Source organism: Mastomys coucha, unplaced genomic scaffold, assembly GCF_008632895.1.
Source record: "Mastomys coucha isolate ucsf_1 unplaced genomic scaffold, UCSF_Mcou_1 pScaffold15, whole genome shotgun sequence".
NCBI lineage: Eukaryota > Metazoa > Chordata > Mammalia > Rodentia > Muridae > Mastomys > Mastomys coucha.
In genome coordinates this window covers 87,336,599-87,362,198 of record NW_022196897.1, presented here as the reverse complement: position 1 = coordinate 87,362,198, position 25,600 = coordinate 87,336,599, and the positions used below count along the sequence as shown (strand labels likewise).

The 25,600-nt window shown below is 45.5% G+C and overlaps 1 protein-coding gene across 6 annotated transcripts in view; it reads left to right on the top strand.

Moving 5' to 3' along the window:
• The window catches only part of Ldlrad3 (low density lipoprotein receptor class A domain containing 3), a 241,043-nt gene extending 217,527 nt beyond the window's left edge, over positions 1 to 23,516 (top strand). For 5 of the 6 annotated variants that reach the window (XM_031371149.1, XM_031371151.1, XM_031371152.1 and 2 more), the window contains 2 exons: positions 19,340 to 19,685; positions 21,364 to 23,516. In XM_031371149.1, the coding sequence (XP_031227009.1) occupies positions 19,340 to 19,685; positions 21,364 to 21,601 (584 nt within the window). In that variant the 3' untranslated portion in view covers positions 21,602 to 23,516. The remainder of the gene's footprint in view (positions 1 to 19,339; positions 19,686 to 21,363) is intronic. The other variant, XM_031371150.1, reaches the window with a different exon arrangement.
• Positions 23,517 to 25,600: the final 2,084 nt, after the last annotated feature.

The window sequence follows — 25,600 nt, the reverse complement described above, 5'->3', positions numbered from 1 at the left end:
TTTTTTTTTTTGAGAGTCTGAGACCTGGAACTCTGCAATTAAGGCTAGGCTAGGCTACCTGGCCACTGAGCTACTGGAATCTCTGCTTCCTTAGCCCTAACACTAAATGTGCTCAGGTTTTTACTGGCACCTAGATCTCAAACTCATGGTCTTCATGCTTGAGTGGCAAGCACTTTACCAACTGAGTTGTCCCCTTGCATGTCACATCACATCTCTCAGGCACAAAGGAAACGACCCTGCTGGAAGTGACACAAACAATTTTATATTTGTATTAAGACTCAGAATGGGGGCTGGGGAGATGGCTCAGCAGGAAAGAGCACTGGCTGCTCTTCCAGAGGTCCTGAGTTGAATTCCTAGCATCCACATGGTAGTTCACAACTGTCTGCATCTCCAGTTCCAGGGGATCTGACATCCTCACAGAGATATACATGCAGGCAAAACACCAATGCACATAAAAATTTAAAAAATAATAATAAATAAATTATTTTCTTTTAAAAAGACTCAGAATGGGAAGTTCTTTGCCATGTCTCCTACTCTGCTGGAATCTTTATAGATTAGCAAGAGTGAATCGCTTGTTTATCTGCCTTCACACACAATGCTTCAGAACAGCTGGGGTTTAGGTTTGTCCTGTCGAGATCACAAAGGAAGTCAGTAATCATGACTGATGATGTGTACTCCTCCTCTTAAGCCCATGAAGAATGCAGTTGTCTATCTCCTGCATGTCTGTGTTCAATTAGTGCCGTAGATGGCCATAGATACTATCACAGGAGGGGCCTTGCTGGATGTTGAAGGGCCTTGCTGGATATTGAAGGGCCTTACAAATTCCAGACATACAAATGTGTGTCAGTTGGCATGAGCCTGTTTATGCTCCTGCCTGTGCATCCCTCACCCTAGCCCTTAGTGTAGACCTTATGTGGGTGTGAACCACAGTGTCTCTCTCCCTGGTGTGCTGGGTGAAAATATCACCAGAAGGAATACATGGCGTATGAAAACAAGAGTTAAGCTAGAGACTCTTGACTTTCGGTCAGGAGTAATTCCTCATATGCTCTGACTCGGAGATTCTTAAATGGAAAGAGAGCTCATCGGGAGTCCAGAAAATTAAATCCTTATTAGAGAGGGGAACATTCATTCACAAATTCATTCTTGAGTGGTGCTAATAGTGCTTATAATAGCTGATGCCGTGTATGGTGAGAGTCAGGGTTGCTGGTAGATCATAAAACCATAATTTATAGCTTATTATTATGGATTGGCTTTGCAGATATTATAGTGTTACTTACACACACACACACATACATATATAGTGTGTGGGTGTGGGTGTGTAAAGCTGAGCTTGGTGCTTGGAAGTGAGAAGGACAGGCTATATAACTATGACTGAGATGAAACTCCAGCCCTTGAGAAATTCGGTGTCTTTTTGGCAGGAAGCTGTCAGCATCAGTAACTCCCCAAGGAGAGCAAGCTGTGCCTTGAAGTGTAGTAGCAGGGCACGGAAATGGAGTCTGGAGCACAAGATGCTTATTTCTAAATTTTTCTAGATGTCAGAGAAAGTGTAGCTCGCTGACCATTTGTGTCCTGGGGTTGACTGATGTGTGGGCAAGGAGGCTGAGCTGGGAAGGCTGTACCAGGCTCAGAGAGCCATAGCCCTCTCTTTGGGGACTTAGACAGACATCCCTGGAGAGTCTATCATCGTAAGACCAGCCTCACTCCCAGCTCTTCTCAAGCACAATTTGAGTTTACTCCTGGCTCAGGGTCTTAACGTTTGGGGTTCCACCACTGGCCGGGGCTCCAGTCATTTAAAGGCCCATCTCAGGAGATAATACCAACAGTCCGCTCCCATAGCCACTGCCAGAATTCAGGTCTTTGTGAGTTGCTGGAATGAAGGCTTCAACCCTTGTTTCAATGAATGACAGCATGCTTCACAAAAGACACATTCACTATAGAATTACTATACTGATTCTAGGCCTGGGGCTGGAAATCCAAATTGAATATGAAGCATCTTTTGGAAGCAAGACATTCACAAAACAAGCAAAAACACTAAAACATGGAATTGGGGGATATGGCAGCAGAAGATTACATAAGTCGATCTGACTGGTCTCCTACCCCTCCATGGACAAAGTTGGAACAACCTGGGCAATAGAATAAATAGTGCCTTTGTCTGCCTCATGCTGCTATAACAAAATGCCCATGAATGGATAATGGTAAAGAGAAGAAAAGTATTCTCTGGAGGCTGGAAGTGTGAGATCAAGGGGCCGTAGGTTGATGTCTAATGAGGACTGATCCATGCTTCCAAGACAGCATCATCTCTTCCTCTAGAGCAGAAGAGTGCTGGGTCTTCAAGTGGCAGTAAGGCATGCTCACAAAACAGTCCATAAAACAACTTTCAAGGGCCTTATCCATACCACAAAAGAGCATATATGGCCTAATCACCTCTTAACTGCCCTACCTTTAAATACTGTCACATTGATGACAAGTCACACCTGAATTTGCTGTGGACAAAATCAAAGCGTAGTGTTAGGTATGTGGCTTGACTGGGAGAGCACTTGCCTCACAAATATTACTGGATTGTTGCTCATAGGATAAAATGCATGAGTACATCTAATACAAATTATAAGCAGGAAGTAAGGAAATGGATGGATGGATGGATGGATGGATGGATGGATGGATAGATGGATGAATGAATGAATAAGAGAAGTGGCAAATACATACTCCTGGCTGAAAATTTCCAGTGAATGAAAGACAGAAGCAAATGAATGAAGGAAATTGAAAACAATATCTCCATGGGAACAAATACAGTAATAACTGCAGGTAAGATCCTTGATGAATGCTAAAATTAGTGGGGGGAAAGCTGAATCAAAATCAGGATATTTGCATATTAAAGGTTTTCCCTCAAGATAATTAGTAACTACTAAGGGGAAATGAGTTCCAGGCCAGCCTGCATTACAGAGACAAGACATCCTCCAAAATCAGTATTGCTTTATTAAGGTATAGTGTGTTTAAAATTACAGATATCTGCTAATGTCTGGACTATTTATGGTAAGCTATACTAAAATAAAAACTGAACAAAACAAATATAGGAGCTAATGGTTCCCTATGGGGGAGTTGGGGCTGGAACGTAGATCAGAGAAACAACTTACTTTTCTTGCCTTTTCAGCTTTGAAAAGTGTACATATAGCCTATACAAAAAATAAAATCTTAAATAAAATAACTAGCCAGGGTAGTTCTGAGGTTCCCAGTGTCCCTTGTTTGTCCTGTAATAAGTACTCCCCCATACCAGTGACTGGGCATCTTTTGACTCCCTGACTGTGCTTAGTAAATGTTTAATGAGTGAAGAAATGGGCTCTGTGCTGGCTGGCATTCCACACAATTCATTCTCCAATCACCTTGATCCTTGTGGATCTGTGTCCCTCTTCCTGCAAAGGCCAGCTTGGGCCCTCAGTCAGCAACAAAAAGGCTCTGATTTCTCACTTGCGTGTTTTATGCAGCTTGTTAATGTTTAAAATGTGTGCCTGAACTGCAGCCTGTCTTGGTCAGCTGGAGGGCTTTCAACAGGGATACAAAGGTTCTAAAGTGGCCCCAGGGAAAGTTAGTTCTTATTTCCCCCTTTAAGAATCAAGCAGATAATACTGAATCCCTCATAGCCTCAGACCCTGTAGTTATTCATCTATTATGGAGCAGTCAGGTCCTGTGACCTGCTGCCCAGGAGGCCCCTGGTGTTGGAATGAAGCCTGAAGAGCCTTGTCTTAGAGAACATTAAAATGCCCTACCTCTCCGCCAAGCCTTTTTGTCAAGAGGCATAAACATGAGACATCCAAGGAGAAGACAGGATTGCTCGGGCAGGCAATACTGCTCAGGCTCCCCGGGAGATCATGGTGGCAGAGAGCAGACAGATGTATTAATCATTCAAGGGCTTCATAGCTGATATTGAGACCAAGTTTGCTATTTCCTATAGGAACATTTTAGTAGCTTGCTTCTGAGACTACAAAAGAAACAAGAGCCATCCTGGCATCATGGTGCATATCTATAATCCCAGTGCCCAGGAGGCAAAGACAAGAGGATTAGGAGTGTAAAGCCAGCCTAGCTACATAGATGGACTCTGTCTCAAACAGGGTAAGGGAGCAAAAGCCAGTGGAGATGAGTTGCATTTGATCGCTCCTTGATTTCTCTATATTTTTTACACTAGTAGTTATATCTTCTGGCCATAATTGCTAATGTTCTGCATGGCTAGACTAATTTTTCAGAATTAGTTCATATGTGGGACAATCATATTCTGAGTCTAAAAAGTCATCATCATGACTATGCTACTTCAACAGTGGAGCAGAAAAGCAATCAAGTGAATGGGTATGGTGGTGTATTAATAAAGCTTTAGTTAGGGCTGGGCAGTGGTGGTGCATGCCTTTAATCCCAGCACTTGGGAGGCAGAGGCAGGCTGATTTCTGAGTTTGAGGCCAGCCTACAGAGTGAGTTCCAGGACAACCAGGGCTACACAGAGAAACCTTGTCTCAAAAACCAAAAATAAATAAATAAATAAAAATTTAAAAAACAAAGCTTTATTTATAAAAACAAAATAGCAAAAACAAGCACTAGGTCAGCCTTTAGCCATCCCTGGCTAAGAACATAGGTGCTGGAAGACTAGAGGGTAAGATTTTAGAGACCATTCTTGATCAGTGTTTGGAATGTGGGTTGGTTCTACTAGGCCATTGAACAGGGAATGAGTTGGGAGCTTAATTTCTTCTGGAAAAGAACTTTACAGATAAGAAAAGGAAAATGTGGAGACAGTAGAGAAGGAAAAGATAAGAAGTTGAGGGATGGCTATGGGGTTTTTATGGTGCCAGGCAGCCAAACAGTGGTCACTTGGAAGCTTAATGAGGAAGATGTGGCCCTGGATTGAACATAACTGAAAGCCCTCACCCAGTCTCTGTCTCCAGGAACTGGCTGGAGGTGCCCTTGGAGGATCTGTGTTGGGACCAGAGGGGATTTGTTCTCTCGGCACCTACTAATGAGATTTTATTTGCATTGACTTAGCTAGACTGATTTTTCTCTCCCCAGTTTATTGGGTGAGCCTTTCCCCTGCAGTATTATCTGTGGGTGATTATGCCATACTCCCCAGCTGATCAAAGTACCCTGCTCTCAAATCCTGCTGGAGTTAGCATATTCTGCCCTGGCCGCTGTCACAGAAGGCTCAATAAACCATTGCATTGTAACTCAGCAAGCCTTATTACTGGACCAGAAACCAACTGACCATTGAGTTTAAAGAATGTCTGCTAAGCATTTAATTTTACAGCTTCCACCAAACACTCCAGGTAAATAGATACAGTAAGCAATAGAAATAGTAATTCTGCACAGTCCTTACTCAGCGAATTCTGGGAGGCACGGATATTCATTTAAGTTGCTTGCACGGGGAGCTGAGATTGTCCTGAGAGGAATCCCAGGATTGCTAAAGCTCTGCCTTGCGCAGAAAAGGGGACTCCGCCCTCCAAGCTTTGACTCTAGTGGGTCAATTCATTTCAAGTCTACACATCTGTGCTGTGTTCCCTGGCGTTTGCTCTTGGCTTTGCTTAACGCCATTCTATGGTCTGCAGTGGGAATGGTGGGAAGGGACTCCAGCTCTCCATGCCCCCAGCACTCGTCCCTTGATGTTTTTTTAAGTGATAACATAATTGAGCAGAGTTCTGAAAAGGCCACCCAGGTCCTAGCTCCCAATTACCCTCATCATGAAGTCTTGGAAGCAATCTGAATTCCCATTAAAAAAAGAAAACTCCACTTCCACCTTAAATAGCCAATTAGATGCCTTCCCCTCCAGCCAGTTCTGAAACTGCCCTGGGCCCCGTTTCTTGACTGAGAGGCCATTAGCCAGCTACTTCCCTAGGTTGTCTCTAGGTTATTCCTCCTTGCAGATGACTAGACCCAAGGTCTCAGAGTCTTAGCAGTATACCTCAAGCTTTCATTATCCTCAGGAGGTATCCTTGGGGTAAGCAGGTTCGAAATTGATGGGGAAAAGGGCTTTGTCTGAGGTGATGGCTTAGTTGGTAAAATGAATCTGGTCTCCAGAACCCATATCTAAAGGAAGCTAGAGGCGGCCACTTCTTCCAATCTCATGATCCAAGGGCCAACTCTCGAACACTCACAGCCCTGGGCCCAGCTCTACCCTGTTGCCCAGGTAAGGTGCAGGGCCTACTCTACCAAGTGCTGCAGCAGGTGAGGGGCAGGGCCAGCTTTCCTGGCTGCCATTGGCAAGGGGCAAGAGGAGGGAGACCTTTCTCCCTCACGCATGTCACTGGCCATGCCCCTCACCATCTGCAATACTCAGGATAGTGGGCCCTGCACCTCACCTGGGCAGCTGGCTAGAGCTGGCTCTTGTATCAGGGTTTGCTGGTGATCCAGCCCCGGGGGCATGAGAGCAGGCGAGCCAGCAAGCTGACCAGCTCAGATACCTCTTAGGCCTAGATCCAGGGCTTTGAACTGGCCCAACTCAGCATCTACCCCATTGATGAACTGCTGGAATGCCTGACGGGGCTGGTCCTACAGATCCAAAACTACAGGATCTCCATGACACAGGGCAACAACAGTGTTTCTGAGAGCAGTCCCAGTGAGGTTCCAGTATCATAGAGTAGCAGAAACCAGAGCCCTTGTGCCAGACCAACAAGCTATTACAGTGAGCATTTGCAAGCAAAGAAGTGTGGAGGAATGGGTTTACTGTGGGACACACCATGACATGCTACAGCGTCCATGAGATTTCTTTTCTGTCGAGGGAACAGTTTGCAAGGGTGGAGGTTAAGTACAAGAGGAAGGGGAGATGAGTGGGATTGGGGTGCATGATGTGAAATTCACAAAGAACCAATAAAAATGGGGTTTTGTTTTGTTTTTGTTTTTGTTTCTAAGCTAGAGTTAGTAGTACATGCTTGTAATTCCAGAGCTGAAAAGGCAGACACAAAGGCAGATCCCTGGGGCCTGTTCGCCAGGCTGCCTAGCCTACCAAGGCCCAGGCCAGTGAAAAACCCTGTCTCAGAAATGTAAGGTGAACAGAGTTGAGGAACAGCCAAGGCTGTCCTCTGGCCTCTTCATGGATGTGCATTTGTGTACGCACACACACGCACGCTCATGCACACACACACCCTCATACACATACACTTATACACACACACACACACACACACACACACACACACACACACACACCATAAAAAAGAAGTTGGGGAGGATACCCATTGCCAATTTCGGTGGCGTTCCAGGTTTGAGGGAGACCTGCTCCCATTTTCCCAGCGGTAGGCACAGGTTTTCCGGGTGGGGGCAGGTAGCACTGGAAGCTCTTTTACTATGAGACTGACTGAAATTCCAGGGATGTATCTACCAATGTCTGACTTCCTCTTCCTCCTCCTCCTGCCCCTTACTCACACTTAGAACCTGTTTTAACTTAGTATAAACTTAGAACCTGTTCTCCTCGATCTCCAAGCCCTTCAGCAGTCTTTGGAGCCATCTTGGCAACCGGTCTTTCCCCCGCCCCAACCCCCTACCCCCTAACTGCCCTTAGGCTGGGGGCCTAGCTGGTACTGGTTGTGGTCTGATGCTCTGCAGGCTCAGTATTCCCATCACCCCCTCCCTATCAGTTAATTTTAGCAACTTGAGTTGCCATGGTAATGGTTCAGTGGGGTTTTCATGGCACCCTTTTGATTCAGTCATTTACTGGTCTGCCCTTTAGATTAAGCTTTTTCAATCCGAATCTAAATTGGGGCAGGAGATGTGCTTGGAATAGGGATTCACAGAGGTGATGCACCCTTAGGATGTTTGTTTTAAACAGGAATGTTGGGGTGAGTGAGGCCCTTGCTTTACTGTCACCAAGACAGAGCCTTAAGGCTAGTGCCCTTGAGAGAACATGGGTGCAGAGGCCATAGCAGGAGTGCTGGAGAGGGCCACCTCCAAGCTTCAAACACCCCCCTGATGCCAGCTCTTATGAGTTCACCCGGCTCAATTAAAAAATAATAATAATATATCAACTCTGGTGGCTGCAGGCTTTGAAACCCAGTTTTACAGTGAGTTTTTAGAAGGGTTGAGTTAGTGGCCCTTAGTCATCCATCTGGTTCCTGGCAACAGGACAGGATGCAAACCCTGCCTCTAAAACCGCCAGACCTGGACTAACTACTGGGCACCCTGCTCCTTTTAAGTAGATATAGATACACCTGTGTTTACGTTCAGTACCCTGATTCTCACGGTACCTGAGATTACATGCAGGGAAACTGAACATTGGCCTAGGACAGGTTATGCTGGGGATTCAGAAGAAGTGGGATTTGGGGCATTTGGAGACATGAATTGGAAGGGGGTCAGGGGCGGGGGGGGTGAGGCAGAGAAAAAAAAAAACGAATAAGCAGGCCTTGTGGGAAAATACAGCTCAACCCTGCTACAGCCAACCCAGGAAAGCAGTTTGTTCTAATCTGCTCTAGGACAGCCGTACAGGCAGACTGCTGTCTCTGAAGCAGTCCAGGAAGCCAATGAATCCCAGTAACAATGAGCCCCAATCATCAAGGGCATGATTAGCGACTGACTGCCTCCTCACTTGTGTCTCTGCTTCCAATTAAGAAGCAAGAAGTAGAAGGCAGACTTGCTCCTTTGCGCACAAGACTCCTCATGACAGTGAGAGCCTCAGCCTTTCTGCACTGGCAGCCACTACTCACTACACAGACACAGAAGCGCATGCATGTGTGCACACACACACACACACAGGCATGCGAGCACACAGGCATGCACACACACCCAAGAAGCTATGCCTTGCCCCTATAGGCACTCTCTACCCTCTGCCAGGCCATGTAGACAGTGGCCGACTCCCTTGCTATTCCCATGTAGGCAGTCTTCATTTCTTTCACTCTGAGTGAACTCAGCGCTCTTAAGGAAAGTGCTTCCTGTGTAGTGCGCTGCTCACACACACACACACACACACACACACACACACACACACTTTAAAGCCCTGGCCCCCTGCATGTTGATAGATGCTGGCATAAAAACAGCAGGAAGATGACATGTAAAGAAGGCATGGAAAGGAGGAGACAGTGGAGAGTTTCTCAAACACAGGGACACCAGGAAGATGGTGGGATGGGCCAGGTACAGTTGAGAAGCAGCATGGGGGTCCCACAGAGAAGAGGGAGCCCAGTGCTGGATCCTAGGCTGGCCCCTCTACTCACAGTCCCTGGTACAGATCCTCAGGCTGCCTCAGTCAGCTTCCCTTGGTTTAGTCCAGAGGAAGCATCAGGAGAGGGTTGGAGGGGAGAAACACCAGAAGGTCAGAATATATGGCACTTGGTGATATTTCTTTCCCACTAAGCACCTAGCCAGGACCTGTTAGGCCTCTCAGATCCTGGGACCTTCTAGGAACTGTATTCTCAGCCCTTCAAGCTTAGGCTGGGACCATCTTCCTGCTGTTTTCTCTATAAAACTACTTTTCTAACCTGGGAGGTTGTGGGACTCAGGGTTTGCTGGGCACAGCACTAGACAAGTCATAAATGTCTGAAGGATCTTGAGTACTGTGTCTGTGACAGCCATGTTCGAAAGCACTAGACAAACACGTGGGACCTGAGTACCACAATAACAAGCTGGGCTTCTACCCTTGAGAGGTAGAAAGTTCTGGAAAAGTTGGGGAGGCAGCAGAGGCAGGCCCAGGCTATAGGTCCTTGTGTCAGATTAGCATCTCAGTCACATGGGAAGGAAACTGCATGCCTTCACGCTCCTGGCCTATATGTACGTAGTCTCAGGTTGATGTCATTGCCCCCACTAAACATGTAAGAGGACTATTCCAGAGGAATGGGACACCGTTATGTACACAGACGCCTGCTGTCTTCTCTGTAACCCTGAGCTGATTCAACCACGGAACAGTTTCTCATTGTCTCATTGTCTGGTATTTTTTTCTCCCTGATAGGAGGACTGAACCCAGGGCCTCACATGCCAGATGAGACCTCCACGTCTGAACTGCCCCAGCCCTGGTTTTGCATGCTCTGAATCAGCACTCTTGGCAGGCTTGATCAATGAAACTTGTCTGTAATACTGCATGTTTTTCCCCAGATACGGGGCACATGGACCTGGGCTCCACTTTCAGCTCCATCACTTCTAGGCCATGCCATCTGGGAGGAGCTTCTTGCCTGTGACTCTAAGTGAAGAGTCACAGAGGAGCACAGCACATCCTATCAGAGGGTGCCCAGCTATGGCCACCCTTAGGGGCCCTCTGCTGCCCTCCCTCAGGAAGTTGTTACTGGGACTTAGATGTTGTACAGGGATGAGCAAGCAGAGTACACACTCTATCGTGGTAGGGTTACATTCCAGTAGAAAATAGGGACAATTGATACAGTGTGTAACAATGAGTAGAGACAATGGTACCTGGGAATTTACCCACCTACCCATCTTAGGGTCAACTGTGAGGCTGAAAGTGGATGCCAGTGCAGACACTTAGAGTCTTGAAAACATCACAGGGAACCCAGCGGGTCTGTAGCAGCAGGAGGCAGAAAGAGACAACACTGAAGGTCAGAGTAACCACAGGGACAATAACTATCCACCCTGGAGGCCAAGTGAGGATTCCTGCTTTGTGCTGAGCATATGGGAAGCCAGTGAGGGTTTGGAGCTGAGGACTGAACCAAGCAAGTGAATTTGTGTCTTAAAGGAACATCTTGTAACCATTTGGAAAGGAGACTTGAGCACTGGAGTTGGGGGCAAGGTATGGGTGACATTGGCTGGGGAAGGAGACTCTGAGGCAGAGGCTCCAGTGCTGAGACAGCAGGATCCAGGATGCAGAATCCTGATTGGCCTCGGGTTCCCTGTCAAGCACCTGCTGTCTGTGGGACAAGAACAAAATAAACAGCCCTTCCCTCGGGGCGCCAGGGCTCTGGGTCAAAGTGCTCCTATCAGGAATCTCAAGAAGCAGTAAATTCGCTCATGGCTAATAAGCCCCCCTACTCTGGGAGCCCTGGGTGGAATGCTTCCGTCACTAGCCTGTTCCCTGAATTATTCAGATAGTTTTCTGCACTCAGAGCTGCCAGTGTGCGCACTCAGCATTTCCCTGGGTAATAAGGTTTTGCAGACAGAAGTGGCTCTGATGAACTGATTACGGAGGGAGCTACGAGCAGCTCTCGGATGTGGGGAACGCACAAGAGCAGCCTTGGACTCCCTGAGAATTTAAACAGGTTCAGCTCCTGCGGCTCAGTCTTGTCAAGTGAGGGAGGCGCGGGGTGGCATCACTCATTCCTCCAAGGATCAGGTGTACAGCTGTGGGTTCCCAGTATTTGGCGGGTTCCTATCCGTAACAGTGACACTACACTTCAACTGCTGGAGCTGCTACTGCAGGAAGAGAACAGGGCCGAGACAATCCATATCAGCTTACGGCCTTCTAGCTGGCAGCTGATAAGACAAAACTTTCTCCAGCGTATGTTCAAAGGCCAAGGATGTCCCCACCTGGTTGATTGAAAAGACAGCCTCTAGAATGATGGGAAAGTAGTCTCTTGAAAGATGATGTACACCCTGTCTATAGCCACATAGTAGTGGTGCTCATGAAATCTCCTCAGCCTGTGGTATCATCACAGGGAACATTCACCTAATAAAGGCTCTGAAAGTCCTGAAATTATAGCTATCAGTAAGGGCAGGTGTGGCAAGTGCTTAATTTGTAGGTTATCATTCCTATTTTTTATACTCAAAATGTAGAGTTGAGTAGCTAACTAACACTGGGTAGTATATCAAGAATATAATATTTATTCCCTCATTCTTGACAAAGTTTGCCAGCCTGGTCTGCACCACTGTAGACCATACTTTCCTCTGTGGAGCTCTGGTTGGTTGGCAGGATGGAGGAAGTGTTTTGTCTGCGGCTAACATTGTTCTTTTGCTTTATCCTTAATAATTAACATGGCTTTTTATGATGAAAATCAAGTGCAGTTTAGAAGCGTAGGCATTGAGGTAAAGATACCTACCTCTGTCAGACAGAGTCAGGTGGTCAGGCCTATGTGGCACATTGGTTTGCAACATGGGGGTCAAGGAAATTTGATAGGAAAAGACAGGCCTCCCGCAATGGTGCCGGGGAGGCTGGCTGTCAGCGTGGATTGATATAAACCACCTTGACCTTTATCTTGTTCCATAAACAGAAATTAACTAGCAGTGCATCATCGATGTAAATGCAGGCACTAAAGCTCTATCTTTCCCTCTGGGTAAGAATTTAGGTGAGGGTTCCTTGGATAGTACAGAGCAAGTACAAACCATTAAGAAGGAATTGCTGCAGAGGGCTTCATTAAATTCAGAAAGAAGAAGGAAGACACACTTCTAAAGAAATAAAAAATGAAACCACAGCTTGGAAGAGAATTTGTAAAACACAATGGAATACACACCTGTGTTGCAGAACATCTGAAAGACTCTTACTGGATGGTAATAAGCCAAACCATCCAGTTTTACTACATTTGATCTTACTTTGCTTCTTGTACACATATGTGTTTGCATGTTCATGCCACCACCTGGTTGTGGAGGTCAGAGGAGGTTTATGGGAGCCGAATCTCTCATTATTTTACCATGTGGATCCCAGGAACTGAACTCTGGTTTCGGGGCAAGCCCCTTTACCAGCTGAGCCATCTCTCAGAAGACTAGCATAGGAAGACGTGGAAGACTCCAGATCTTGATTGTGGGGATAGTTGTGTTCACTTTGCCAAACTCATCTATCTGCCTTACATTTTAAAGAGGAAATTTTATTGTGCATAAATTACACCTCAATAAACTTGATTTGTTAAAGTATTCAGTCTGAAGAAATAAAAGGCATTCAAGAGTTGATTCCCTGCCACATGCGCACGTGCACGCACACACACACACACAAAGTAGGAATGTTGAGTCAGTTTGAGGCATACCAAATATTACAGAAACAGGAATTCAGAACTCAGGAAGTCAGGCCTTGGGGCTTAGAAGCCATCTTTAAACAAGTGCCCTTGGTTTGAGGTGTCCCTGGAAGGTGGGCAATGCGGTATGAGCCCTGAGGCCCTTCACTTCTGGGAGGATATGAAGGGCCCCACAACTCCACATCTTGATTTAATAAACCTCCTGCATCTCCATCTCCTCATGGTCCAGACCTGTGTGGTGCATTCTCTGATTTAGCCCAGTTTACACTATTCTATTGTCATAAAATATCTGAAAATTTTTCTTGCTCTATTAAAAAATAAAAAGTTGTTCTGTTCAAAGTTCTAGAGAGTCAAGGGCCTGGGTTTATTGAGGACTTACTAAGGGGATGCAAGATGCCACACATTGTGAGACAAGGTGGGTGAGAGGGAGGGAAAGATTTGCATCCCCGAGTTTCTGTGTCAGGGACTTTGTGGGTATGGGTGTGCATGTGCCTGGAGAAGCCAAATGATAATCTCAGTTGTCATTTCTCAGGTACTGTCTCCCTCTCCCCTTTGAGGCAGGGCCTCTCGGGCCTGAGGCCAGCCAAGTAGGCATGGCTAACTGGGAGGTGAGCCCCAAGAGTCCACCTGTCTCTGCTTCCCCAGGGCTGGGATTACAAATGTGTGTCATGATTTCCAAATTTTTTTAAATGTGGGTTCTAGGGATTGAACTCAAGTCCTCATGCATTTGAGGCAAGCAGCTCACATGCTTGAGCAGGCTCCCCAGCCATCTCCCTCCTCTGACAAAGCCCCCATAATTCTATCATGGATTTTCCACCCTGGTGACCTTATCAAACCCCAGTCACCTCCTCAAGGCCCCACTTCTAGACACATTGTTGGAGTAACTTTGTACCCTCTTAATACTGCAAAGTTGGAGTGAAGTTCCAGCTCAGGAGAACTTGGAGTGATACACTATAAAGCAATATGTAAGCCATAGCCACTCGCTTGTGAACTTTGGTTTTTCATTTAGTAATCAATACATCTCTCAAATACTTCATGGCAGTGTGTGTTATGCAAATTTTAAAATAGGAGTAACATTGTACAGAAACAGCATAATCGATTAGATCAAGCTGTGATGATGGACAATTACATTTTGTCTGCTATATTTACTATTACAAACAATACTTTCATGAACGCTGGTACTAAAATGTAATTTCTGGTCTGGGGCCATAGCCTAGTGGTAAAGTGCTGTCTAGCATGCACAATGCTCTGGGTTTGAACCTCAGCCATGTCAAAGGAAAAATATTGCATTTTTACTGTGATAGTGTGTCAAAAATAATTATATTTTTAATATACAGTCATCTCAGTGATGGATTGGTTCCATGATACCAAAATCCACAGCTGTTGGAGTTTCTTGCATAAAAAGCTATAATATTTGCATAGAACTCACATACATTCCCCTGTGTACTTTAAGTCACCTTTAGATTATTTATACCTAGAGCAGTGTGGGTGCTCTGTAAATGTTGTTTAGGGACTAGTGACCCAAAAATGTCTACACATAGTCAGTAAGGATGAATATGTCAAATCCACCATTTCTAAAATCCAGGGGTTTTCAGATGTGGAGCCCACCTGTACATACAGAGGGCCGTTGTATGTCATTTAATCTCTCTTGCTACCCCATGCTTGTACCCATTTATTCTCCCATGACCCATACCTGCATAAACCTCGGGCATGAATTCGCATGTTTTCCCAAGACCCACCCAGCAGATTTAAGCCCAAATGCAGCCTTCGGCCAACCCAAGGACAAAATGCCAGTATCCTGCAGGAAATCTGAGTTTCATCTGTAAGGATGAAATGTATGGATGGGAAGGAACACCAGGTCGGGGCTCTCAGCTGCTGTGTCCCTGCAGCAGCCTGGGTGGCATGCCTGACTTAGTCAAAGGCGTTTCTTCTCCTAGGACACTAGTTAGAAAGCTGTCATTGTTAAGTGTTCAGATTTCCATCTTGGGGCAGAGCACCCAGGAATAGTGCTAAGCACAGCTTGCCTCTGCAGCAGCCACTGTGGGGCCCTGACTGCTTTGAGTCCAGAGATGGCCAGTAGCAGCAGATGAATTAATGTGGAGCAAAAGCAGATAGAGGGTGGAATCTAAGATGTTGGGACGGTAGAGCGGGGAGGGCATTCATTTGAGGGACAGCCAGGATAAATGGAAACTTCATTATCCATGGATCACACACTTGGAACGCAGGTCGCAGGCGACTCTGATGTTAGTAATTTGGCCAGCAGGCTCATTAAGCTCTTAAGAAAAGTGGGCCTAGTTAATGAATTAATGCGAGATGACATTTTACACACAGAGCAAAAAATGAGTGCAGGCAGCTCTGAGTTATGTGGCATCATAACTCCCTGAGTGGATGTGATTGCTGCTTCTTGACTGCCAAAGTAGCATTGCTGGGGAGAGCCAGCTTTCAGAGACAGCAGTGAGATCCTTCCGATACGAAAGCCCTCGCTCTCCCCTTGTTAAAGAGATCCTTCTTGTATTTGTAATGCTGCCAGTGGTCACACAGATGTCAGAGCTTTGCACTCTCTGGACACATTTGCTTTCCTTGTGAAAATCTACTCCACCCCAGCCCACCCAACAGGGGTTCTTGACCACTTGTCAGAGATGGCTGTTGAGGATATCAGGAATGCACAGGCAAGAGCTGAAGGACCCTGGAGACGGACAGCAGTGATGCTTGCCCAACAACCTGAATTTACTTAGTGCTACTGAACTATATACTTAAAATGCTGTCTGTGGTGCGCACATTTCATCGTGGCCATTTTAAAGTAATATTTCTTTTTAAAGAACTAGCATTGCTGAGTGCAAACCCTTGTCAGGCACGATGCTCAACACTCAAGTGTGTATTGCATCTTCCTGATGACCTGGGGTGGGGTACTCTTAAAGCTCTCTCAGCCCTGCTATTTCTTAAGGCTTATGAAAGTAAAAGCACTTGCCAGGACTCAAGCACCTGGAAGTGACAGCTCCAGGACCCTCCCAGAGCTCTGTAAGCCCCTAGGGTCTATGTAGGAAACAAGCCGGAGAGGGGATTTTAATCCTGAATTCTGACCCTCCCCCTCCCTACTCACTACCTTGGCCCCACGATGCATTTAATTACCTAAGCTAAGAGCTGAGTGACAGTCCAAGTCCTCTTCCCTCTCGTAGTGTACAGATACACACGTGCACCTTTCAGAGGGCTCGTATTTGCTTCCTCCTGTACAGTTCAGATGTTCAGAACTGTACATTAGAATGATGACTGCCAGGAATTTGGAGTATCCCCTAAGCTTTTAGTCCAAGTTTGGGTATGACTAGAGAGAAGAGTTACCACCGAGAGAAGGGACCCAAAGAGGAAGGTCTCCATTTGTCTCCAATTGGGATGACTTCTTTTCCAAATCAGGAACAGAGAGATCATGTATTCTACAACAGGCCGGCTTTAGGAGGATACCCAGCGACCAGGCTCCTTTTGTGACCACAGACAGGTTAATCTACCTCTCTGAGTTAAAACAGAAACAATAATAGCACCTGCTGTTTAGCACAGAGAGTAAATAAGCAGATTTTGTTGTTGTGTTCTATGTGTGTATTGAGTACCTACTGTCTGCCAGGTCTCATCCTCCACCCTGGGATTGTAGTGATAACCAAAGCAAAGACACCAGTCCTATTGAAGAAGGGAGTGAATAATTTAGTTCCTCTTCTTGCTATCTCAGGTTAACAACTGATGGCCTGTCTAGAATCCACAGAAACCTCCTCCTGAGTCACAGATTGAAGAAACCTGGGGCTGTGGTCCAAGCTTACCTTCTGGGACTGAAACTAGAATATTTCTCTGACTGGGCACAATAGTGGGTTGATGTAGTTCTTTGGACCAACAAGGAGTCCCCGGGTTTATGGAAGGGACTCTTCTAGTTTCCCGTGCATGCCTGAACTTCCTGAGGTAGTCAGCTGTGACCTGAGGCACTGATATGTAGCTCATTAGCACCTATGAAAGGAAGGTATTGGTAGGTCAGCAGAGATGGGGTGTGACTCCCAGACCCTCACCCTGAGACCTGAGGAAATGCCTGCATTATCTAGTGGATCTTGAAGCTCATGGAGCACTGTCAGGTCCTAGCTTAGGTCAAGCAGGTTCCTTCCTCCAACCTCAGTGATCTTAGTCAGGGGACCCAACCTCGCCAGGACACACTGTGCTCATCTTAAAAACAGTTCCTTGGCTCGGTTGATAGAATGCTTGCCTAGCATGCAGGCCGTCTGGGATTCCATCTCCATACTGTATAAACAGGGAGTGGTGACACATGCCTGTAATCCACTTAGGGAAGAGAAGCAGGAGAATTAGAAATCCGAGCCATCCTTGGCCATAGTAAGTTTTAGGCCCACTTGAAATATGTGAGACCCTAAGTAAAAAAAAAAAATGTTAAGAAAAGAAAACTATAGCCTTCGACATTATATACTGTGTGTATCAAAGACACATGTGAATGTAGCATAGGGTACTGTTCTAGGTCTATGCCATACTTCAGAAGCCCAGAATGCCTGGCCCATTTTGTAGCCCAGCACGGTCCAAAGAGCAAAAATGCAGAAAGTGGGTTGAGGAACATGTGGTCTGGCTCCAGAGGCAGGTGCTGTATCTATAAAGATCATCCCAGTGCCTGGCACAAAAGAGATGCTCTGCAGGTATTTGGAGTCCTAGATGTGCATACCTACCTCCCTTGTGTGTGCTTTACTATTTTCAATAAAGGACTGGTTTCTAGAAGCCCCAGAACTCTCTCACTCTTGACCCTTGTGTAGTGTATTTCCCACATCTGAGGTTTTTTGTTTGGTTGGTTTTTTTTGTTTTGTTTTTTTGTTTTTTGAGACAGGGTTCCTCTGTGTAGCTCTGGCTGTACTGGAACTCACTCTGTAGACCAGACTGGTCTTGAACTCAGAAATCCGCCTGCCTCTGCCTCCCAAGTGCTGGGATTAAAGGCATGCGCCACCACTGCCTGGCCACATCTGAGTTTTTAACTAACTTTCTTGAGGTCTCATTTATAGAACATAAGATTTATTCACACTAACTGTACAATTCAATGATTTTTAGTTAACTTCCCAACATGTGCCATCATCATCATAGGCTTGTTCGAGAGCATTGTCAAATGACCCAAAGACCCCTCGTGCCCACTTGCAGTGAATCCAGGTACTGCCACCCTCGCTGTCTGTGAATTGGACCTTCATACATCACATAGACAGTCAACAGTGTGGGCATAGCTGGTCTTTGTTACTTTGTGGGTTTTTCCTTTTCTTACCCTTTATCCCTGCCCCTCTTTATCCTCCTAACACTAGATAGGAGAGAAAGTAGAAGGAAGAGAGAGTATGTGAGAGATCACTGAATCTCATTTCTTTCTTCCTTGAACACAACTACTAACAAACTGCAGCCAACACCCTTGAAAAATCAACAACCACCCACCCCACCTCTCAGGGGCCTAGCATTTCTGTACCCTCTGAAAAGTTCCCAGAATTCCAAACACCACACAATTGCATAAACTATCTGCAGCTGGCAAAGCCATGCCTCTCTTAGAGCATGAGGCAAATCAAAATCAGCAGCTGTGGACAGTCTGAAGCATCCCTATATCCCCACACCTGTGATCAAAACAAAAACACGTTCTTAAAATTTAAAGAAATTGTTTTCACATTTTTATTTTATTTTTTTAAACCTTGCATGCTTGCTTGCTTATTTATTTTTAATGAATATTTTCTTTATTTACATTTCAAATATTTTCACCTTTCCAGGTCTCCCCTTCAGAAACTCCCTGATGCCTCCACCCTCCCCCTGCCTCTATGAGGATGGGTGCTCACCCACCCACCCATCCACCCACTCCCGGCTTCCCACCCTGGCATTCCCCTACACTGGGGCATTGAATACCCTCAGGCCCAAGGACTGATCCTCGCACTGATGTCCAACAAGGCCATCCTCTGCCACATATGCAGCAGGAGCCATGGGTCCCTTCATGTGTATTTTTTGGTTGGTGGTCCAGTCCCCAAGAGCTCCAAGGGGTCTGGTCTGTTGATACTGTTGTTCCCTCCATGGGGCTGCAAAGCCCTTCAGCTCCTTCAGTCCTTTTTCTAACTCCTCCATTGGGGACCCTGTGCTCAATCCAGTGGTTGGCTGTGAGCATCTGCCTCTGTATTTGTCAGGGTGTAATATCCAATATATATAAAGAAATGTTTTTTAAAGAAACCAAGTTTTCAAAGTTATCACTACAGGCTTATTTATCTGTGTGTTTCTGAAACTCACACTTACAGCATGTATCAGTATTTACATTTGGGGCTAGGTAAGTTCAGTATGTGGATGGATATACCACACACTGACTATCCATTCAGTGATGAGCATTTGGAGGTCACCCTTTATGGCGGCTATGAATAGCCCTGCTATACTAATTGGCAAATCAGTTCTGGGGTTGGTTTTCAAAACCTTAGGAGAGCCCACTTGTAACATTCTCTCTTTATCTCTTTTTCTCCTGGTTTTCTCAGAACCAGGCAGTGGGCAGGTGTTTGTGACCTCGGAGAACCAGCTTGTGTACTACCCCAGTATCACGTACGCCATCATCGGCAGCTCTGTCATCTTCGTGCTGGTGGTCGCCCTGCTGGCACTGGTCCTGCATCATCAGCGAAAACGTAACAACCTCATGACCCTACCTGTGCACCGACTGCAGCATCCTGTGCTGCTCTCTCGCCTGGTGGTCCTGGACCACCCCCACCACTGCAACGTCACCTACAATGTCAATAATGGTGTTCAGTATGTTGCTACCCAGGCCGAACAGAATGCCTCAGAAGTAGGCTCTCCACCCTCCTATTCAGAGGCCCTGCTGGACCAAAGGTGAGAGACTGTAGAGGAGGGCATCTAACATGGGAGAGACAAGTGTGCGCACTCTGGGCTACCAAAGTCTCACCAAGAATTTGGGCTCCGTGGCTGTAGGCAGTAACACTGATTGACATTTACTGATTCCTTATAGAATGCTCCATATCCTCTAATCTTCTGGATACACCTATGAGGGAATTAACTAAGGAGCTAGTGATTCTCTAGATCACTTATCTAAGGATCTAGAGAAAGGATCCTGCTCCTCCTTGGTTAATCCACAATGTTAACAGCTATTGACCATCTCTGGGCCTTGTCTACTCCTACAGAAAATATCATGAGAGGTTTGGTTTGGTTAATTTGTCGACTGAGAATAAGTAAGTCTCTTACCTTGCTTGCCTTCATTTATAAGGTAAAGGGGATGGCATAGAGAACCCCCAAGCTTTTATTAGGCATCAGAATGCTCATTATTTGTGAACCTCAAATATAGAAGGTGAAGAGCAGCATTCTGCAGTTAGAGTGGAGGGCTTAAATCATGCCTGTTCGGGTGTGTGTGTTTGAAAGGGGATGGGGGGGAGAGATTGGAGATGGAGATCAAGGCCTCAGATATGCTGAGCACATGTGTTTACACCACATAGCCCTTTTTGTAAGTCCCTGCTCTTCATCCAGCTATTGAAGTCTCCTTAGACTGTAACATCCCATGTCCTGCCTTCAGATCCCCTGCTCAGAGCTCCCTCTTCCCCAGAGCCCAGGACTCATTCACTATGTGTCACATCAAGCATTTTGCAGATGTGCCTCCAGGGTGGCTGGGCTTCTCCGTGGACCCTTCCCAGTGGCAGCCCCTGTATGATTTCATCTTCATTTTCCCTCCTCATCAAAAGCAAACAATAGTCAAGGACTGGGAGGGAGGTGGGGCTGCTTTGGGGTCTGTGCAGATGAGAATGCCGGCCCTCACTCACCTAATGAGCATTCTTTGCATTTGAACCAACCAGAGTAGAGTAAGGATAAAACTGATGAATCTGGAGACGGAATGGCAGCGTCCCAGTTCCCCACATTGCTGCTTACTGATCTGTGATCGTGGGCCTCTGATTCCTCCCCAGGACAAATGGACATAGAAGTAATGCCTACATCAGGGGCCATTGTGAGCAGTAAAGGTGACAGAGGAGAGGTACACAGGAGCACACTGACTCACAGCAGTGGGTGAAGAGAGTGGAAAACAGAAAGGCTTTTCTGTTACATAATGTTGTTGCAAGCAAGGTACAGAGAAGGGGATAGGGCACTGAGAGAGTGACCTCATCCAAGGCCTCAGGAAGAATGAGATTTAGTAAGAAACTAGAATCCTCTTCTTATCAAAGACTCAGTCACAATCCAACCTTGACTCTTGGTCCTAAGTCATTTAGTCCAGAACATGCAAGGTGATCTGAGGGTGTTGTTTAGCAACCTCGTTCCTGCCCACCTAGAGGACAGACAAAGTACTGGCCCTGCCATTGGCCAGGAACAGCCAGAGAACTGTTCAGTCATGTTTAGGACCACTGGTTTTGCTGGTCTTAGAACTGCCATTGTTCTTGGCAGCACACCTGTATTCTTCTGATAGGCATCTGCTCAGAAACGGGCTGCTGTTCCAGCTGGCTGTGCATCATCTGCCTCGTCTTGACTCTAACATGTTCTCTCTGCTGCCCTCCTGCCTTCTCCATTACAGACCTGCATGGTATGACCTTCCTCCACCACCCTATTCATCGGACACCGAGTCTCTGAACCAAGCTGACCTCCCTCCTTACCGCTCACGGTCAGGAAGCGCCTACAGTGCCAGCTCCCAGGCAGCCAGCAGCCTCCTGAGTGTGGAAGACAGCAGCCACAGCCCAGAGCAGCCTGGACCTCCAGAGGGCACTGCTGAGCCCAGAGACTCTGTGCCCAGTCAGGGCACTGAAGAAGTATAAAATCCAGCGATTCCAAAGTCCATATGGGTAGATCCTCTCCAACTTGTTGAATTCTATCAGACTGTGCTCATGGGACACTCTTTGGGCTCCTTTTGAGGATGTCTCTAGTTGAAGTTTGGGGTACTGACTGCACCTTCTCCTCCACATTTCAGGGCTGTTCTTTGGAATGACCTGGCACTCCTCCAGCCATTTAGTCAACTGGATGCATTGCTGTCTTTCTCTGCATAGTCACTGTTCCTCCAAGGCCTGTGATTAACAGACTCATGCTTCAGGTGACCATGCTACTGTTGGTCCATCCCAGTAGTCTTGGGACTGGGCAGGCAGCAGAGTGAAGCCATGTGTAAATAGTCTCTGGCAGGGTTCTAGGACCGTGTCCCACAATCAGGAGGTCAGAAGCCATCAGACCAGAGTCTCTACTGAGCTGCCCCCTTGTAGATACATTTGGAGACTTAGTTTGGAGGATTCTTGCAAAAGGCCGTTATTGGATGGCCACTTCAAAGAGTGTCCAGGAGAACATCAAATCCTGCTTTGTACTCTCCTATGCATCAGTCTTACTTCAGCAGAGGCCAAAGAAAAACTCTTGACATGAGCAACAGCTTTCAACTCTCAAAACACTAGTTTGGTTTTATGAAAGAATCAGAAATCTCCAACCTGGCCTTAAAGATTTACCTAAGATTCCTCATGTTGAGAGCTTTCTAGAAGTGCAGATACTCAGCATCATCCTTGAATAAATAGGAAATCCCTGCTGTGAGTTCTTATCTCCTGATGTGTAGGTTACCAGAGTCTGGTCCTGCCTTGGCCCCATAATCCCTTTCCTGCTTTTTGGATTGTCCCCTTCCAAGATGACATGTCATAGCTAAAGATAAGGACCCAAATTAAGCTGGTCAAAATTCTGATCTAACCCATTGCCCCAGGAAAACACACCCACCCTGACATGTTCATCCATGCAACTTCCTCAATAGGTTCCTAAGTTCCATGAACACCGGGAGCCTATTGTCCGTGTGCATTTGGACATAAGGACACAAGGTTTTTTCTAACTTACATGAGAACCACATTCAGTTCCACTTGAGAGAACTCTTAGGTCCCTGTACTGCACTCACAACCCCTAGGAACAGTGCACCAAGTCAGGGTTGGGGTTAGAGTGAGGGTCAGGCCTGGCCAAACATCCTGGCAGTTTCTCCTGAAATAGGCAGTAGATAACTTGGAGTTAAGATTTCCCATTGGATTTTTTTTTAAAGACTCTTAGAAATGCATTTGAAACAGTGTGTTTGTTTTTTCCCTTCCAGTTAAGGGACTATTTATATGTGTATAGGAAAGCTATCTCTTTGGTTTTCTTATTTCTCTTTCAGTGAAGTCCAAAGAAAGATACAAAAAGAAATGCTGCTTTCCCCAGCCCCATCCCATAATGTCACCTCAGACTCACAAACACACCAAGCGTCTACACTGGGGCATCGTGGAGTCATTATTTATTGAGTTACTGAACCATGCAGAGACAAGTCCTCCATCCATTGTCTGTATGTTTGGATTACCTTTCCTCTTTCTCCATGCCCAGCCAGCCCTAGTGCATGCCACCACCAAGCACCCCCACCAACCAGGCAATAATGGGTAAACCATACTAACTAGGGACAAAACTGGAACCACATGGTGCCACCTCAGGCAGCTGCCACCCATTCGAAGCATTTTTCCACAGCTGATGAAAGTTTCAATAACCTGTTTGATGCTAATTAAAAGGGAACCTACAGGGAGCAGGGATCAAGTGGCCTTCAATGATGCTGTACTGACTTCCTTTTTAACCAAATCCAAACTAGACTGCAGGAAAGATAGCTAGCCATGTGGGGTTTTGTTTGGTTTTGGTTTTGTGTAAATAAGACTAGATGTTTGTTTCTTTCATTTTTAAAATAAAAATTGAGTTGGGGTGTGTGTGTGTGTCTAACTCAATGAAGAAAGAACCTGGGTGGCAGACAGAGTTTTTCTGGCTGCACATCACATCCCAGTGAGTCAGCATGGCTCTTCGCTTCCTTTGATGGGTCCCTGCTGCTTTTTGGTGCTCTGAAAGTTGTCTGGAGGAAAGGATTCTAATTTTAATTAATTGTGCAGTGAGCTAATCTCATGAGCTTTTCTGCTTCAAGGCATTTTAGGAAAAACAAATGGTTTTAGTAGATAAGGAGAACCTATTAATGTTGGGTTTTTGTTTTGTTTCCAAACAAACATAGGAACATTTTTTTTTACTATAGATTTGGTTTTTAATGGATTTTTTAAAATAATAATAATAATAATAAATAAGATAGCAAAGCTCTGGGACATGGGGTTTTTTCCTCCCCTGATTTCTCAAGATACCAAGTAAGTGGCTAGCAATATTTTTTTAATTCATTCCAGTCAGGATTTTTTAAATACTATATTGCCTAATTTATATCAGCCAGGAAATGTCTCTTCTCCAGCGTCTCTCCTCCTGTGAGATCAGCGCGTCATTTTGACACTATACTAGATTCACTGTGGTTGGAACTCACTGCCTAACTTAACTCCCTCTACCTTATAATTAATGATTTTTTTTGAAGTGCAACTAAGATATTAATAAATAGTGTGTGATATTCAAAGTTATGTAAACTGGAAGGTTGTATATGATCGCTTTTTTGTTTTTGTTTTTTTTTAAATTGGCCCTCTTTTTTTTTTTTTTTAATTTTTATACTCTCAAATAAACTTGAGTTTCATTCTTTCTGCTGTATGAATGGTTCTTGACACACCTTTCTGCCCCCTAACAATATAAAAAGTGGATAGTCACTTCTGGTTTAGCTTCCCTGATAAATGGGTACCATAATAAAATGAGGAAAAAGAAGGATATATTGGTGAAACTTCAAATGTGGTGGGTGTTTGGTGTCGCCAGGTATGATTGGATGAGTAGGGAGAAACTGCACACCCCTTACTGTGATGGCCCTGGAAAGGGAGTGAGTTCATTCCAATATTCGTTATTCCAAGGAAAGAAAAGTGGCTGTGGTAACTTGCAGCTTCCTGCCATAGATTCAAAGATTGAACCTTAAGCTGGCCTGATTGTAATTTGTTTCAAACCACCAAGAGCTGACTTGAATCCCACCAAGAGAACATCTTAGTGTATCTTTTAAGGTGATGTTTGGGCCACATGGTGACTGATGCAACAGGGTCAGTTTACAGGACATCTAGGTGCCCAGTAGGTCCTCACTAACCGCAGCCATGACAAATGGTTCCATCCTTGGCCAAAATGGAAACCCAATGAAAATTGAAATGCAACCCTTCAGACCAAGATTTGAGTCATGTATTATCCCCCTGCTTCTAAAAGATGGAGTTACCAAGCAAAGGTGTCCCAAGAGCCCTGTACCATATCTTACCCAGGGTTCTCTGGAGCACAAAGCCCCAAATGTGCATTCATATGCTCATTCCTTCATCTCTCAAGCTGTCTTATGAATCCCAATACTGCTGATCCCGTGGTAAGGAAATGATTATGATGACCTAATATAGAGCAGACACTGGCAACCATTCTGTAAGGGATGTAAAGGCCAGATAGTATGTGTAGCTCTGAAAGAGCCACAAAGAACTCACAGATAATATGTAAAGGATTAGTTACAGCTGTGCTTCAGTAAAATTATAGAAAAGTAGGAAGCTGGCTAATTTAAACTTGTGAACTCCTAATCTAAAGATCTATCCCCCACATTGGGTTTATAAATCTTAAGCTTAGGCACAGTAAGGCAGACAGTGGTATAATGAAGGGTTACGTTATTAGAACCCATGAAGAACTCACAAGGCAGAGTGTTGAAGGCCCTGCTATAATTGGAATTAGACTTATCAGGTCTTTGACCAATGAATAAGAAAATACAGTATTAATACAGGCTTTCCTAATAAGATCCAAAAACAGTTGGATTGAATGGAGAGACCCTAGTTTTAAAAAAAAAATGTCACTGGGAGTCCATCAAGATCATAAACTTAGACAATGTCTCTGTTCAAAAAAGTGCATATTGGTATGTGATCTGG